This window comes from Tetrao urogallus, assembly GCF_951394365.1.
Source record: "Tetrao urogallus genome assembly, chromosome: 5".
NCBI classification, from domain to species: Eukaryota; Metazoa; Chordata; class Aves; order Galliformes; family Phasianidae; genus Tetrao; species Tetrao urogallus.
In genome coordinates this window covers 55,705,219-55,722,713 of record NC_136818.1, presented here as the reverse complement: position 1 = coordinate 55,722,713, position 17,495 = coordinate 55,705,219, and the positions used below count along the sequence as shown (strand labels likewise).

The window sequence follows — 17,495 nt, the reverse complement described above, 5'->3', positions numbered from 1 at the left end:
TGCAGGAGCCTGGGACGATTCAGCAGCACGTGGCTTGATGACTGCCTGCATTTAGCAGCGACTGATACAGTTTTCTTCTACAAAATTGTCAAGCTGTCCTTTGAGCTTTGGCATCCACCCCAAGCTGTGCAAACACTGACGCCCAGGCGTTACCTGCGCTGCATTAAGGGCAGCCTTAATGCCCAAACAAAGACGTTTGGAGGCTGCCAACCCCCGGCTCTGCCCCGCACCCTCTGGCTGTGCTGTGAGAGGACGCGGTGAGCTGTCACCACGTCCCACCTACCATCTCAGTGCCACCCAGGATTTTCTGGGCAGTTTCACTGCTTTCTATTGACTAAACCTAGAAGCGAAGCTAACAATCACCAGAAGCTCCATTCCCTTTATGAGAACGCTATGAAATCCAAAAAAGACATACAACAACTCAAAAAACTAGAACAAAAGAATGGGAGCCATTGCTTTCGAGGAGGTAAAGAAGGGGCAAAAAGGTTACTGTGATTGCCAAATAGTAACAGAATCTAATTGAAAATGCCTCATTAACAGCACAGCACAAGAAGAGTGAAATCTGACCAGACCTCTCATTCTGAGACTGGAAACAGGCTTGATCCTACAGAGCACCAAATGCTCAGACCTCGCCTGACCAAAGCACCAGGTCAACACGCTTACATTTTAAGAACACAAACACTGCCATCAGAGCTGGAGTCTGTGCACGGCTCCATCGGGTTTTCATTAAGACCAGCACATTTTTCTGAAAATTCAGAGCAAGACCTCTCAAGCTTTTGCTAAGCCTGCTATACTTAAAAGCCCATTTACAAGTAGTTCCACTTTCTACAGAAAAATCTTTACGAGGACTTGCGAGGACTGCAAGCTCTCAGCAACAATTTGTATAACCTAAGCTGTGTGAATCGCTGATGTCCAAACCAGCTCAAAAGGGTCCCCATTTTATCAAGTATATGGCATAGAACTGCAACAGTGCTCTGAGAGGTAAATGAAGCTAAAGCAGCCAGCAGCACAGTTTGCGGTGCAGTGTCAACCAATGCAAATGGCAAAGCTTCCCCAGAGAACATTTGCTTTCATGCAAGTTGTGATTTCAGTTTCTGAGCTCTTCAGTTGAAGCGAAGGGCATGAATTGTATGTAGGCTCTGAATGTGCCTCTCATTTTCCTAACCATCTTTTAGGAACGGTGCCATGGCAGACACTGGAAAGCGTGTCCACTGACAGAATTTTTTGTGCTTTTAAAGCATCATTTTGGAACATTTACAACTGACTATTCTTTTTCTTATTAAAACGTCTGTTGCCTTAAATGTCTACGAATATGCCACATTTGACTACAATCAAGCTGCAGATGTAAACACAGAAGTGGAAAATTACAAAATAGGTGAAGAATCTGATTTTTTAAAAGTCAAAGTTCTGTTTCTGTTGAACTTCTCTCTCAAAAAAATCACTGCTGGGCTTTTAAATAAGAAATTGCAAACACATTTATAAAGAAAGAGTGCTAAAATCAAATTTTCAAATGAGAGAGCACTCAACGTGCAATTTGCAGCACATTTTCGAAGCTAGCTTGTAATCCAATGAGCAGTTAACAGAAACACTTTACTCCACCCAAAATTTCCTCTCTTTCAGAAGTCCAATTACTAACTTTAATAATTTATCTCCTTTTACATATCTTTTGGATTTTTCCTCTTATTAGTGTGCCAGGTAAGCATACAGAGATAAGACACCAAAAACACAAGCATGCCATAATTCTCACACACACAGCAATCTGCAGTGACACCACTGAGAAGCTGAGATCCCACTACGATTTTGATTCTAAACTTGAGACTCTTGGAATGTACTAAGCTGTTCCACAAAGCTCATTTTTCTTACAGGAAGTGACCTAACATACAAAGTACTTCACGGTTTTCAATCAACAGAAATACAGATATGAATGCATTGAGCCAATATCTATAAAGCAAGACATGAGGTCACTTCCTGACAACTAATATCTAAAATTGACATTTGTTACTGCAAGAAGGCGTGCTTATGAAGTGTGAGTTGAAACAAGAACTTTGTATTTTTACAGAGCGAATATGTTGGCTGTGCTACCTCTGCAATCATTGCTGATGCATAATCCCTTCCCTGCCACTCCCCTGCACGTCACCCTCCAACGTCCTGCCTCCCAACACCACCTCGTTCCTGTACAGAGCTGGGAATTAGAAAACAAGCTTTTTTTAAATAAAAATAAAAATAAAAAAAACTTAAAAGAATATTGGCACATTCAAAAATCTTTCAGTGGAAAAACCAAAACTTAATTCGACAGCGCAGCAGCAAATTTAAGCATCCTGCAAGTTTGGGTGCTTTTTTTTTTTTTTTTTTTTTTTCCTTCCATCAGCAGGGAAGGAAGGAGCTGCTGGGTTTTCACAGCAGCGTGACAAAACCCCCATCACAAGCTGAAGGTGGCCTCCAGCAAAGGTATTGGTGCAGGAGGAGGGGACAGCTCTGGCGGTAATGGAAAGTCTTCTCCACTGCAGGAGGCTCATAGGTTCAGAGTATTAAATATTTACAACGTGCAAAAGAGTTCGGTCTGTTTTGTAACAAGCGTGCAACCCCCACAGCACTTCGAGTAAACTGGCGAAACGCTGACAGAGCTTCTACATGCAGCACTCTGAAAACTGGCAGTGCTAAGGGTAGTGAGCAATGCCAAGTGCCAGGCCCATCTCAGTGAGAAAAGGAAAGGCCAAAACCTGAGAGGGAGCGTGAGGCTGCAAGACGTGCCAGCCCAGCCCAGCCCAGCCGCACACAGCAGCAGCAGCCATGCCCTGGGTGTTTTTCTCAGTGCTCGCATTCTCTCACTGAACAATCGTAACCACAAAGTAAGCTGTAATACAGAAATCAAGCCACAACTTGCTTTAATGTTGAACCAAAACTGTGATGACTAAGAAATAAAGCCAATGTTGCTGAACTGGCTACGGCTGCCTTTTCTGTAACAGGCAGAAATGTAGGTTGATTGTTATCATTTACGCTGGAGTTCAACATTTTTCCCTTTAAGTTTCCAAGTCTGGCTGCTCGGGAGCTATTTGTGGCACAAGTACTGATTTCTGACTTTAAGTTTTACGCTTCAGTGTTCAGCTCCTAGACACGTTCCTCAGTACAAACAGGGGTTCTCCAGTGGCACACACTTAGCCAGTGTGCAGAGACAGGAGAGTGTGCTGTAATTATTCATCTGCCTTCCGCAGCTTGCTGAGCTGCACAGCGGTGATGTTCAGCTCTGATAAGCAACGTAAAGAGACAGTGTATACATTTAAAAATAATTGACTTCAAAACCTTATGAAAACACTGTGATGAGAAAACAAAACAAAGAAAACATGCAGAAATCCAGTTTGACTAGGTGCAAACTCAACTCAGTGCAAGCAATCTAGGCTTACAGTAACTTCCTAGAGAAACAGAAGAGTCCAAACTTGAGAGTCAGCAATCTCCTATGTATCACAAACAGCTCAACTGCTTAAGTAACTCTGTCTCTCTTACCCAGAAATACTTCCCATAAGCACAGTCACACAGCACATTATAAGCAAGATCATTCAAGTCCTCTGAGAAGCTCAGTGTCTGCCAGTACTGGCAGCTGGGTACATCTTCCTACCAAGGAGCACCAACAGTGGTCTATAAGCACTGATGATGGAAGTCAACTTGCTCATAGAATTTTTTCCCATAATTAGCACTTAATCCAGAGAACTCTCTCCCTAAATATGAAACTGATAATACACACAAGTGTTTTTAAAACAGTTTTCAGTAAGATTTACAAAACTGATACAAAAATAAAGGCTGTGCTTACGAAGTATGTAAGTTAGATGCAAACTCCAGATGGAATAAGATCTCCGGAGAATAAAAATATCAAACCAGGAAGGAAATTTAGCTACACTGGATAGTTCATCAATGTAAATTCTGTGCAGGTCAAACTTTCTAAACCAGAAACCAGAGCAACTTCACACCAAAATTTCTATACATAAAAGAGAACATTCAACAAAGTTCAATATTAAATACTGTCTAAGTGATAAGGTACATTCTTTTGAGTATGTTGTGAGAAATAAGGGCTTAAAATTATGACTGTCTTGGTTTTTGTCTTTTCAAAATCACAACCTACACGAGATTCTGAAAATGACCAGGAAAGCATTTACTTCAGCCTGTTACTCCCAACCTATGTTGCAAACACTCTACTGTATTGCAGCAGGATTACTTTATGGACCAGGAAGGTTTTTAATTGTTTTAAAGTAAGACTGTTTAAAGACGCAAGCCTTCTTTGCGATTTCAAGCGTGAAGGCGCCTTGAGCAGAACACCAGTCATTCTGCATCCACCAATCAACTACTTAGTCTTAAATTTACTCCTCTTACCAGACATTTTGAATAAGTCATCTATTTTCCCTTCCCCAATCTCTTGACATACCTATGGTTTCTGGCAGGTCCAAGAGCTCATTGTGCTGCAAGTCAAGGTTGGTGATCTGCGTGCAACTTCCAATCTCTTCTGGAAGATGTTCAAGCTGATTGTGCGCTACATCCAGCGTTATGAGGTTACACAGCTCACCTGAAAGCACACAGGAAAATCCAAACATCAAGATCTCCAACATACAGGCCTAGTTTCACACGATTTGATAGTAGCAGAAGGATTTCATTATAATAAAAAAAAATAAATCACCTATTGCTTACTTTATTAATTAAGACCTTAGGGAATTATAATTTTATCAGTCAGCCCTAAAACCTGATTAGCAATTTTTAAAAACTTGGATAAAGCTTTTTATAGTCTCTGAAGAAACTTTATTTACTGGTTTTCTTTTGACAATTCAAGCTGTAGAATACAGGAATATAAAATCTATACTGCACACCTGTTTCATGCTGACCAAAAATACAGAACCTCAGAGTGAGTGGCTGTATTGAATTACAAGAAATCAAGATCTGCTTGTACAGCATATATTACTTTCAGACAGAAAATCAATACTTAAGAGATAGCTAAATTATTCGGCTGACATTTTTCATCATTTCTGGTCATCAAAAAAGCCAACTGTAAAACCAACTATACAGATTATTACACACCGTATACATAAGCATAGGTATAGCCAGTGAAAGTTTGAAACAAAAGACATCTGTTAAGCCTTAGAAAGGACAGGACTTGCTTAGAGCTCAGAGCAGCTTCACACTGAACTGTTTCACCTCTGACTTTTACATACCGTTCTCCAAGTACAACTAGGCACAGCTCCCAAAGCACAGTATTTCCACCTGTTTTAATGACAAACGCTGCATTCTGAGCAACAGTTTGTTGGCTTTAAGAAAACGTGTACATGCATGAACACAGGTGCAGACAACTGTATTTTTTGGAGCTGGCAGATATGAAATTAATGGAAATGGTTTGAATGACTTGAACTTTATTCAGTAAAGATCAGGTCACTGTTTCTACGTACCAGAGCATCATGCAGACAGTAGCAAACTTGGAAGAGCAGCAAATTCCTTTTGAGGGTTGAATGTCTATTTTTAAGTTTGATAACTTTAGCACAATCCTCTAAGGATTTTCCCACAAGCCTGCAAGTTCTGATGCACAGACTGTTCACCCAATAGCTCAGTGTGGGATGACAAACATTGATTTATTAAACCATAACAGATTTACAAACTCAGACTCTGTTTCTGAGCTGCAAGTGGCATTTATCCACAATACTTAGTATGTATCTTAGAACAGTTGTTAAAGGCCAGCCAAAAAAAAAAAAAAGAAGTTTTGCATAAACTGACCCTATTTCTTGTATTTATTGATCCAAACTAAGATGTTTTTTCTAGAAGTTAGGCACATGAAATTGTAAAGGTGACACTTAACTGCCACCTCCGTTACTGCATGTGCTCACCTCTCAGGTCAGCATTCAAGTGGATTTCAGGTCAGCCATAGAGTCAAAAGTCAATCCTGCTGCACCCAGAAATACGCAAATATAAGAAAAAGGCTTAGGAAGATTTAACATTCTGTGGTAGCAGCATCTACTTGATGCTCATGGAAACAAGCGGGCAAAGCGTAGAAGGAGAAGGAAAAGGAGAGGAAGACTTTAACTCCTCTTTACACGAACCAAAATACATCTTTAATACATAACCCAAACATTTTCCAAGCACATTCAGGCAGCAGCTTCCACATCACGACTGCTGAATTTCAGACCAGGTGATACCGGTTTCATTTGTTTTCACTTCCAACCTAAAGTAATGATGTCAAACGCAAGATGTGGCACTAACTTCACTCCATCACACCGATTTCTCATTTACTTTGACTCTTCCCACCCTACATCTGTTAAAGAAAGACGTGGATTTTTGCAGTACCATTTGCTGCACTTCCCTTTTGCACCTGCTGAAAACTTTGACAGTGAGATACACATTGCCACAAACATCTCACAGCTAATGTTGGGAAGGAGGAGAAAGAAATAAAGAGACACCTGTGGTTATTTAGCCAGCTATGGGTCAGCTAATATTTTGGCTTGATTTGGACAGGACTTTATTGTTTCCACACTGAAGATGTAGGCATGGCAAACATTTTTAATAAAAATATTAAATGTTAAAATAGTTTGGGGATTGCCCAACAAATTTTAGATTTTAAAATGGAAACCAGGAAAAAGTTGAGGCCAGATCACATTCAAGTGATATTGTACTGTTCAGCTTTTAGTTCACATTGCCCTGTAAAGGAATCTTGCTCTTGGACGCAGTGATATTTGTGGTTTGACAGCATCTCACCAAAACGTCCTTCTTAGCCTACAGGCAGGAGAGTAGGGAGGAAGCAAAATTCTTACAATACTTTATCTGAGACAAAACTGATAATGTACAAGTTAATAGAAAGCATGCAAAGTGAATGGACCCTGTGACATGAATTCTTACATCAGATATGCTTCTCTTAGCAAGGGTAAAAATATTTAGGCAATGTGGTAGAGGCTCACCTACATACATAAAGGCACACAGAGCTCCAGCCCTGGAGGGGGAACCCTAGTGGTGCTCTGACAATTAACGTGGATGCAAGGAAGAACACCTGGGGAGTGCAAGACTTACCGTGAGATCTTAGGGGTGGGAAAAGGAAGGAGTCAGTCTGGGAAGAGTGGGAAAGAAGAAGGATAAAGAAAAAGGGTCCGCTCCTTTACAAACCAACACAGCCATGCCCTCCACCCAACAAGGAGAACCTGGCCTGCCTTCTCGCTAACTTTGCTTCACTCTCTAATTACGTCAGGAATCAAAACTAAAGTTTTACTAAAGAAAAGATTGCACAGGCACAAAAAAAAACCCAAACCGAAACGAAAATTGCTAATGAGAAGGGCACTCAAGACCTCATTCATATTAAAAGAACCAAAAAATTATTCCATTCTACTTTACAACACTGATAAACCTTGCTGAAACATGTTTGTATCTCAACTCAGTTAAGAAAAGAAGTGCACTGCCCACAGCTGGAAAGAAGGCTCACCTTACCCACACCCTGCCCCACTACAAGCAATGTCCAAAATACATGGATTTTAACATAAGAGTAGTGAAGAAAGGACCCTCTACTGACCACTTGCAACCGCACTGTAGAACTGGGAAACAAGCTAGACAAGTGCTGGGGTTGGACTGTTTGTTTTCTGTTTTCTGTTTGTTTTTTGTTTGTTTTTAAGGACTACATTTTGGTGCAATTGAAGTGAAAAAAAGAAAAGCTATCTAAAAAAAGTCTGCCAAAACAGCAGGCAGAAACTGCACGTACTAGCTGGTTTGGTAATAAGAAGTTTTAAATTAGGAGTAATGTCCATGTGAAACACATAAAAGAGATTGCCCATAAATAGTCTTCACAGAACGGTTAATTACACCATATTTTGTAGCTCTTAAAATCTTACAAATGGCAGACAATTCACATGCACTTTTAAGAGAACGTTTTTGTAGTCTTCCAACTAACTTCTGGTTAAAAACATGGCTAAAAATACAGCTAAGTGTGCAGCTCAAAAAAACCCTAAGCAAGGTGTTATGAGCAATCACCTCACTACTACTGAGAGGTACACAGAGAAAATGTTACAGCATGACACAGCTAAATATACCTCCTGGAAAAACACAGCCTGATGAAGAGACAGCCTGGTGTTTTCCACCCAGTGAGGCAGAACAGCAGCCCCGTAACACAGCCAGCCTCAAAAGCCTGTTGTGACAAGAGGACCAAGCTACTTGCCTTGACTTACGTAACCCAGTGCTCCTCATGGTCATTTAAAACCAGTGTAAAGCTGCATTAAAAAATATCAAAGGACTCACAAATTAATAATAATGTAGGCAGGCAGCATAGGGCAATATCAAACAGGCTTCGGTGCCTTCAACCACCAACTCACCCGGTAGGCAATTCTCCTGGATGGCAAACGCAATTTGTAACAGAACCTGTTTTCCAGAGGATTAACTCCATGCCTGCCCATGCTTAAGCAGATTGAAAATTGTGAAATCCTTCACAACATGACAAATCCCGGGCCAGACAGCAAGAGGATAAAGACCTGCAGAAAGCGCGAGGAAGAGGAGGACGCAGGCAGTAATGGAGGTGCACGCTGGTGTGCCGGTGCTCTGCCTGCAAGCTGGTCTGTAAGGGCAGTTATCTGCAATCAGCTGCACTGTGAACTAATTTCAAATATTTCCCATTGCTGGGATAATTGTTTATCTCTCACTAGGCTCCCTGATCTGGGCAAAAAAGCAGAAGATTTTCTTAGCCTGTCTATAAATCTATTTGAAGTGTCCTGATTTTAGAAACAAAAAGATTACAATTTCAGAGCCTTCTGCCTCACTACAAGGGTTGAACGCATCATTATGACAGACAGAATGGATTTTCTGTACACATAACCAACTGCCCAACAGTTAGGAAGTCACAGTTATTTTGAATTATTATTGACAACACATAGCTTACAAGGAGGAATTAGGGATTAGATAGAACGAAATCTTAACAAGGTCAGGAATCACATATTGAAGCTAAAATATTCATATAAATCAGTAATAAGCATGGTGCAATATTTACAATTTGCAGAATGTGTAGCAGAATCTCACTATGGGAACCAAACAGACAGAATCTAAGCTGAACCAAAAAGAAACCCTATAAATCTGGTTTAAAACAAGCTCTGACAAGACAACAGCAAAACCACTTCTTATTACTTTCAGTTATAAATAAAGAAATACAAATGAAAGCATGTCCAAACACCATTATGAGCACATGAAACACGCAAGAGGGCTACGGATGGGCTTTGGGATGGGCAGTGTGGAGCAGCTCAGGATGCTCAGAACAGCCTCAGCCCCGCAAAGCAGAGCAGCCATGGAGGAAACAGGGTCCCAGGGAGGCTGAGCCCTGGGGTGATGGGCATTCAGAGAGAGGAGCAGCATGGTGCTCTGACATTGGTAAGGGCTAACAATGTAGCACTGCATTAGCAAGGGCAGGCATAGAGAAGTTGAATATTCCCCTCTGTTCAGGGCTTAAGAAGCGTTCAAGAAGTTCAAATAAATTGCAGCGCTGGTATTAAAAAATTGCTGGACTTGTAACAAGCTGCCAGCATTCACTGGAATAACATCCAGGGCATCAACCCAGTAAAGATCAAAGAGGCAGGGCTACTTAATCATTATCATAAAGCCAGTCAAAAAAAAAAGAAAAGACAAGGACAAATCTGACCAGCTGACAACACAACACCAAGGCCCCACAGGGGGCTGACAGGAATTGGAACCCAGACTCCAAAGCTGAAGCTAGCCAAAAGCAAGTGGTCCACCATTCCTGCAGCTTAAGAAAGCAACCAGAACCGCATCAGTCATTTTCTGACTCCTTGGGTACACGTAGCAGTGCCTCTATTTATTACACTCCAGTTCACAGCTCCAGGCTTTAACCACATTAGAATATAAACATATGAAAATACTCTCAACCACTGTGTTTGCAGGTATTAGCATGGCAGGCAAACCCAGGAACACAGCTGGGCATCTTTCAAATTGCTGAAACTGAAGAAGGGGCTTTTAGATAAAACCACAGTAATTTTTTCTCAATATTGTTAGATCTGCTAAAAAAAAAAAAAAAAAAAAAAAAAAAGGGGAAATGAAATTAAAAGCATCACTGAGAAGCTTTGCAACTAACCAGCCATTGAATAAGGTGGCAGTACACTCAGTGTGAGACATACAAAGTAATGCAGCTGCACACATCTAGTTTGCTGCCTATGCTACTGAGAACAGGTGCAAGTCTTGTGAAAATGTTTTAAAGTAGGGAAGAAACCACAAATGATCTAAATAATGGGTAGCTGGGGGAAGGGAAGAACAGAAGAGAGCCGTAAGTGACATTCCAAGTCTGGTGTAGGCAGATTCCCTGAATTACAATCTAAAAATATTTCCCTTGCAGAACAGCCCTGACCAGATTTCCATAGAATAAAAGTTGCATTCACAGACAGAAAACACAATATTTAGTGTTAAGAAACTTGCAGAAACTGTGTAGATGCAATTTCAACTATGTTGACAATATATTTGTATTTTAATTCTATGTAATAAAGGAAAAAAAAAAGTCAAACACTTGTACAAGATGCAACAGTCTTTGCAAAGAAAATATCAACTTGATTATGCAAAACAAGACTTTCAATATAGCGTGGGGGAATGCAATAAAATCTAGATACAAGAAATGCAAAAGGCAAGCTCAACAGCCTGCAGATTGAAGCATTTGCTTGGCTTCAACCCAAAGCAGTTCCTCTGGCTTTCATCCTTCTCGTGCTCCCTGCCTGACTCACAATAGCATTCACATTCTTCCATTCTAAACTTCAACTTTTGATCTCCCTGGAAAGGACAATTTACCAGATATGGTGATGAAGGCAGAGTCCACCTTGTGACCTCACTTCCACATTTATTCTTAGAGATTGTTTTGGCAAAGCTTCCATGTGGAATCCTTCCTGTTAACACTTTTTCCTATGGATGCGACCAGAGATTCAACAGCAAAGTGAACAGGTAAGTTCTGCTTTTGCACTTGGAACGTACAAATGTTCAACAAGCGTAAGGCTGAGCAGCAGAGTTAATACCAAATTATTCACGACTATAAGGACAAGAGCAAGGTCAAACACTGTAGAACTTCAAAAAACAAAGTCACTGAGCAACAAAACGACACACTGTGGGGAACTTACTTTAGCAGGGGGTTGGATTTGATGATCTCCAGAGGTCCCTTCCAACCCCTACAATTCTATAATCCTGTGAAGTCAACCAACGTGACATAAAGTGATGCATGTGGGGGACCAGGAGAAAGACACATCTAGCTTCATGCGTGGAGCGATCAGCTTCAAACAATCCATTCTTGGTCAGAAGCAGAACTTGGAAGACCGATTTACACATTGTAAATGTCATGGAGATGAGGATGACAGCTGAGCACCTCCAAATGCAAAAGCTGGAGTTCGTTAAATGTAGCAATCAAAAGCTGTGTCCAAAGCAAACTTGTGGACTTTGCCAAGGATGAGAAGAGTTTAAAGGAAAAATTGGTCAAGCCCCTGGACAAGGAATCTATTGAGAATTCCTAAATAGAAAAGCTGCACCAGACTCAGGAAATCCCCAATATGAAAATAGTTTGGATCCGGGAAAGGGGTCAGGTTAAGCCTTGTATGTACAGTTGCCCTGGTTTTATGCAGACATTTTATTACGGCCACAATTGGAGCAGGATGCACTCTTACAAGAAAAAATAGGTACACAAATTGAAACGTAGAGCAGCTTTGCCATCAATAAACTTGTGTAAATAAATTCTCATTGCTAAGAAAAAAATTATAAAAACACAAACACAACAAAAGTTCCTTCAGGAAGGCGAAGCATAGCTATTGCTACCAGGACTCCTAGCGTCACACAGGATTTTCTGGACAGCAGTGATGAAAAGGAGTAGATTCTGAAATGATAAACTGGTGCATTTTCAGTGGTTCCATAGGTAGTAACTCATCTTTCCTCAAGCCACATGCAGTACATTTCACCTGCTGTCACCTAACCCATGCAATTCCTACCTGTAAGGTTTCCCAAGCTGATCTAGCAGCTGAGTGCTACCAGTAGCAGTGCTCCTGCTCCCCTGCTCCAGGCCATGCTGGCCCACTGCTCCTACACTAGTTCCACTTTGAGTGAAAACTTCCTTGTACTCAGCTAACTAAAGTAACAGAAAACAAAAGTAGAGAAATCACAAATGTTTCTGTTGGTTTAGTGAGATAAATCAGCTGAACAGGGAATCATTCAGATGAAAGAAGCAGGATGGAGCATTAGTTCAGTCGCTCTTCAAGCTTTTAGCTAAACCTGCGAAACAGAACAGAGTTAAAAAGGATGTTCTGAATGCTTTCAGTCACTCATTTTAAGCGTGTTCAGCTCTCATTCAAACAAATCCATTTATATTTTAAAAATAAAACGATGCATATCAAGACCTCAGTTACCATGCAGCCTACTAAAATCGCTTGCATTACAAATGCAGAGGCAATATATATGTTGCTGGAAAAGTGGTAAGGGAAGCCCAGCAAATAACTGGTAGCAATGACTTGCTATGTACCTAGAGCCTGAATTTGCTGAGTTAAAAAAAAAAATCTTTTTCCAAAGTACAGAGAATATTTTTACCATTTACTGGTTTACTGTGTGAATAAGTACAGTAAGCTATTATTTGGAGTTAAGAAATCTTCTGAATGCTGGAAAGACTGGAAAATTTAAATCATCATCCTCTCTATTACAAAGCAACTGGATGCAAGGGACCAAGCTGGTACTACATTCTGATGAGAAAAAAAGACCAGAAATGCACACATCTGTTCACTAACTACAGATAATAACAATTCCTCTTTCATATAAAGACATTCTGAATGCAAAGCAACTTTTCCCCCTGCTGTAGTCACCTCATCTGAGTTTGTACTGCCAAACAACTAAGGACACCTTGAAATCCCAAACAGAACCAAATAGCAGATTGTATCCCAACAGCTCCATGGTTGAAGGTTCATCCCTTATAGATTCTTATCAAGACACTTACTACACTAACAGTCCTGTTGTTTCATAGCAGAGTCCACTTCAAATCTGATGGATTACACGCTTTACAAACGTTTTGTAAAATACTTTACCTTCACTCAAGCTTTTAAGAAATGCTTTAGCATTAGTTTCAGGTCTCCCTGAAAAGAATTTCCTTCTAACAAATACCAGCACTTGCCAGCAGATAAGCATTTCTAGAACCTTATTTTGAAATCGCATCACCAGCAGCATGTTGTCAATGAGACATTTCTCAAAGAAGGAATGCTACCGTAGGATCAAAGAGATCAATTCAAAGTTTAAGAAAGGAGAAAAAACAAGGGGAGATTTCAAAGGGCACCTGCGTGCTATGCAGAGCGCTGAGCCCCAGCTCTCTGAGTGCACTCCTCGCTACCAAACAGCCACAGCACCCCACCTTGCAGGCCTCAAGCTTGGACTTTGTTTTTGTTCAGACCTTTTGCAGCAGGTCTACCAGCAAAAGCAAACCATGGGTTCTTTGCACACTTGTCCACCAGGGCTGCTAAACCAGCACATCACAGCTAGGTGCTGCAAGACTTTTCACAGAAACACAGAATGGCTCAGGTTGGAAGAGACCTCCAAGATCATGAATCTCCAACCCCCAACAAGTCAGCAGGTCACATAATCTGTGAGTTTTCAAAAACACAAAGAAGTAGACGAGTTTACCATCAGATATGTGAGCCTCAGGCCATAGAACAACGGGGTATTTTTGAAAAGAATTTGAAATGTTCCTCGTGATATTGCTTTATAAAAGATAATGGCCTCATTTTACTTCCCGCTTTGGAGCAACGAGAATTTCTGTGTTATTTACCAGTTGATAATACAAGAATGTTTACTGTTAAGTTCACCTTGGCATGTAATATTTAGGAGCGATGCCATAAATGTACAGATTCACACTGTTGGGACCGAAAAGGCCAGCAGCTTTTAAAGCATGCACACAAAATGTAGAGAACTAACAAGCATTTAAAGAAACAGAGAAACTCCATTGGAAAGTAAGAAATACATTTCTCAGCTGTGTCCAACTCAAACATTTCATCTTTGTACCAGAACAAAGACACATGAAAGTGAAAATCACTGAAGTGAAACCATCTTATCTGTTTCCACTACTTGAGGAAAAGAGTTTTCAAACAAATTATTTTGTATGTTTGGCAGCTGTAACTGTGTTACTTAAGCTTAACAATTCTTTAATTTTTCAACCAGTTTAATTACAGGCAACCTCATCAGAGAAGTTTGCTCTGCATCAAGTCTGCAGTTGAACGTGGGAACACTGCATTGAAGCTTAGCAGAGTGACAGCCTCCTTGTATTTGTGCTTCTAAAACACCTTCCATGCTGAGCTGCTGACCTGTAGCAATAAAAAGTAACGCACGCATGCATTCATGATTCAGTTATTTAAGTTTCTCCACAAAACTGTTACATATCACCTCTTTCAAGACTGCTGTGAACAAGTACATACAAAAAGGATATACCTAAATGGAAACATAACACATGAACTCAGCAAACAAAACAGCTGAGAGACAAAGCACTCCCAGCAGCAACAATATCTGCAGTATCAAACATACCTACAAAAGGTTTTCAGAGGGCAACACCAAGCACTGGAATGCAACACTGGAAAGCTTTTTCCTCACATGCTGCTAATTTGAACTTCTGCAGAACTATCCCCAGCTGAACTTCATGGGCTGACTCTTTGCAGGATTTAATAACTGAGCCACAAAATGGACATGGGTAAAACACTGACAAATGCATAACATAACTTAAGAAGCTAAGTCAGTCACAGTTTCTCCAATAGATGTAAGAACACACAGCATGTTTTAGTTGCAAACATCAGCTCCATGGTTTCCAATATGATTCTGCAGTTCGTGAAATATTCAGAGGCTGTGAGGTTTAAAGTGAAGTGTCAAATAATAGGTCAAAATTACCATTCCTTAGTTCTCTCAGGGGAAATTCCTAGGACTGCTGAAATGCCAGTGCCAGCTGAGAAATTGTTTCATCAGAAAACATACCACATTAACTATTTAATTTCTGCTTAGTAAAATCCTGTTTCTGTGGCTATGATAGAATCCAATCCAACAGCACCTGCAGGGAGCCAAAGACTGACACCAGCAACATTGCACTTCCTCTTTCATGCTGCACCCGTTGTCTGTAGTGCACGTTGCTGGTAATTTGACAGGTGTTTAAGAAGTCCCAGGAGTTCCTGCTATCCAGAAGTGATATCCTCCAGATCAAAGTGCAGGAGGAGACAAATACTGCTGGCTTGAAAAACAAAAACATTTCCCAACCTTTGTAAAAGTTAGCGAACATAGTGACCGACTTCAGTAACCCGTACTCAAGCCAGTGCAGAAGTGTTAACAGGAAGAAGTCCCACACCCACTTTAGGAATACATAAACAAATAAAGGTACAGGAATTTACTCCCAGTGTTACAAGGGCTAAGCATCTCACGGGAGCTTTTTCTACCCACTTAAAGAAGCTACTTCAACTTTCTTCCATGCATGAAGTTCTGTGCCCCCTCCCTAACAGCACTAACCAGTGCTTGTATTGTAAAAACTGGAGCCACACAAGAAAAAAAAAAAGCTTATGATACACTCTCCCTTTTATGAAGCACTTAGGATACTGAAATACTGCTTGAAAACAGTCTGATGAAGAGACATATCCCACAGATCTGAAGCTATTAGGAACAACTTAGCAATTATTGAAATACAGCCATTCCAGCACACTTTCTGTCATGGACTATTTAAATCAATATACCACTTCTGTATCGTTTCACATAGCCATCTTTCGTCGTTCTGTAACAACATTTGGAAAAAGCAAATATCATCCATTAAAAAGTCATAAGAATCAACAACCATGCACACAACACTTGGCCATATTATACTAAGCTTCCACACATTAATATATTCAGAACTTGGAGAAAGGAGAGGCTTTCACAAATCATTAACCTGCATTATTAACTGTTATGGCATCCAACAGCTTGCACATGGTAATAGCATGTGGCACCTTTTCTACCTTCTCTTACCATGGTCATATCCCTCTGTAACATGCCCATAATGTGTTTATACCTTGCAACAGCTCGTAAATGATTTATAAAGAGATCTGAAAGAAAGATGTGCCCTTGTATCTTCTCTTTTTCTTTCAAATCATCTGGGCTCCAAAGACACAATATGTGGAAGCATAAAACAAGATCTAGCTGGTTTTAAGATGATAGATGTAGAAAAAGGAAGGTTGCTTTGTATGAAACATTATGTCCAGGGTATTGATTACTCTCACTATAAGCCAACATTGCAACAGTATGGTCAAGACAACAATTTTATGCACACTTTAAGTGGAGCAGAGCACCTGAAAAAGAGGCAGTTTACATACACCTAACTGAACTGCAAGCTCAACTTCAGCACAGAATTAAGCCTTTAATCAGTGCAATCGCTTACCAATTTCAGCAGGTAGTTGCTTGATTTTGTTCTCTCGTATGCTAAGCATGGTGAGCTTTGACAAGTTTTTGATATCCTTTTCCACAGTAGTTATACGATTAAAGCGTAGGTAAAGAGTGGCGAGAGAAGTCAGTCTGTACACCACCGAAGGAATCTCTCTCAGTTTGTTATGCCGCAGGTCAAGCATGCGCAGTTTCTTCAAGTTATCAAGAGAGTCAGGCAAACTGGTGAGTGAATTCTCACTCAGGGCCAGTGTCATCAGGTTCACAAGACAGCCCACCTCTGCTGGCAGAGACTGCAGTTTGTTACTGTATAAATAAAGTTCTGTTAACTGCGTTAACTCTTTGACAGCTGACGGAAGCATGTGTATAGACCTCTTGGACAAGTCCAAGCGCATTGAATTCTCTTCCCGGCATTTATTTAGCTCTTTGATCACTTCAGCATTGCTGGATTTTTTGCGGGTACCTGTGGCTGGATTAGGTCTTTTTATCGTATTGTCCACTGAAAAAGCTACCCCAGGCTGCGTGCTACTGGAGTCTTTCTTTCCATCTTTGGCATCTTTCCCTTTGGTCTTGGGCTCCTTCTCTTTGCTTTCTTTCCCAAATCCTCCAGAGGCTTTGGCCTCCTTCTCCCTTTCTTTTGATGACGGGACTTTTGGATCTTTCTCTTTACAGTCCTTTTCTTTTCCTAGATTACTACTCATGGTGATTCAACACTTAGCAAGCACCACATGAAATCCACTTCTGAAGTTAACAAGAGCAATTCACTGTTGTGGCTACAAGGATCCTTAAAACATGCAAGTGTTGAACCAAGGGAGGAGCTTCAGCGGCGTGATACCCATTTGCTACATATTGGTTCCGAAGGCACTCTTTTCCTAATCCTGGTCTCAGGAGATTCAGCTGTTAGAGATTAGAAGGTCAAGCGCTCCGTATTAGAACTTCTGTAACACAGGAGAGAAAAGAAGCCAAAGTTAGCATAAATATAAAATCTCTCTTCCAGTTAAGAGTTGAATGTTTCTACTTCAAGCCAGCACTCGTTCAGGTTAATATTTGTCCATCATTTAAACATCGGCAAAAAAACTGAAAAGCCCAGTGTTAATATAAAAATACTACATCCA

General features: G+C 40.6%; 1 protein-coding gene across 2 annotated transcripts in view; it reads right to left on the bottom strand.

Moving 5' to 3' along the window:
- SHOC2 (SHOC2 leucine rich repeat scaffold protein) overlaps nucleotides 1-17,081 on the bottom strand; it is a gene marked incomplete at its 5' end in the record, with an annotated part of 32,175 nt that extends 15,094 nt beyond the window's left edge. Inside the window, 2 exons of one of the 2 annotated variants that reach the window (XM_079536381.1) lie at nucleotides 4,415-4,552; nucleotides 16,379-17,081. In XM_079536381.1, coding sequence (XP_079392507.1) covers nucleotides 4,415-4,552; nucleotides 16,379-17,081 — 841 coding nt within the window. The remainder of the gene's footprint in view (nucleotides 1-4,414; nucleotides 4,553-16,378) is intronic. The other variant, XM_079536382.1, reaches the window with a different exon arrangement.
- Between the last annotated feature and the right edge of the window lie 414 nt (nucleotides 17,082-17,495).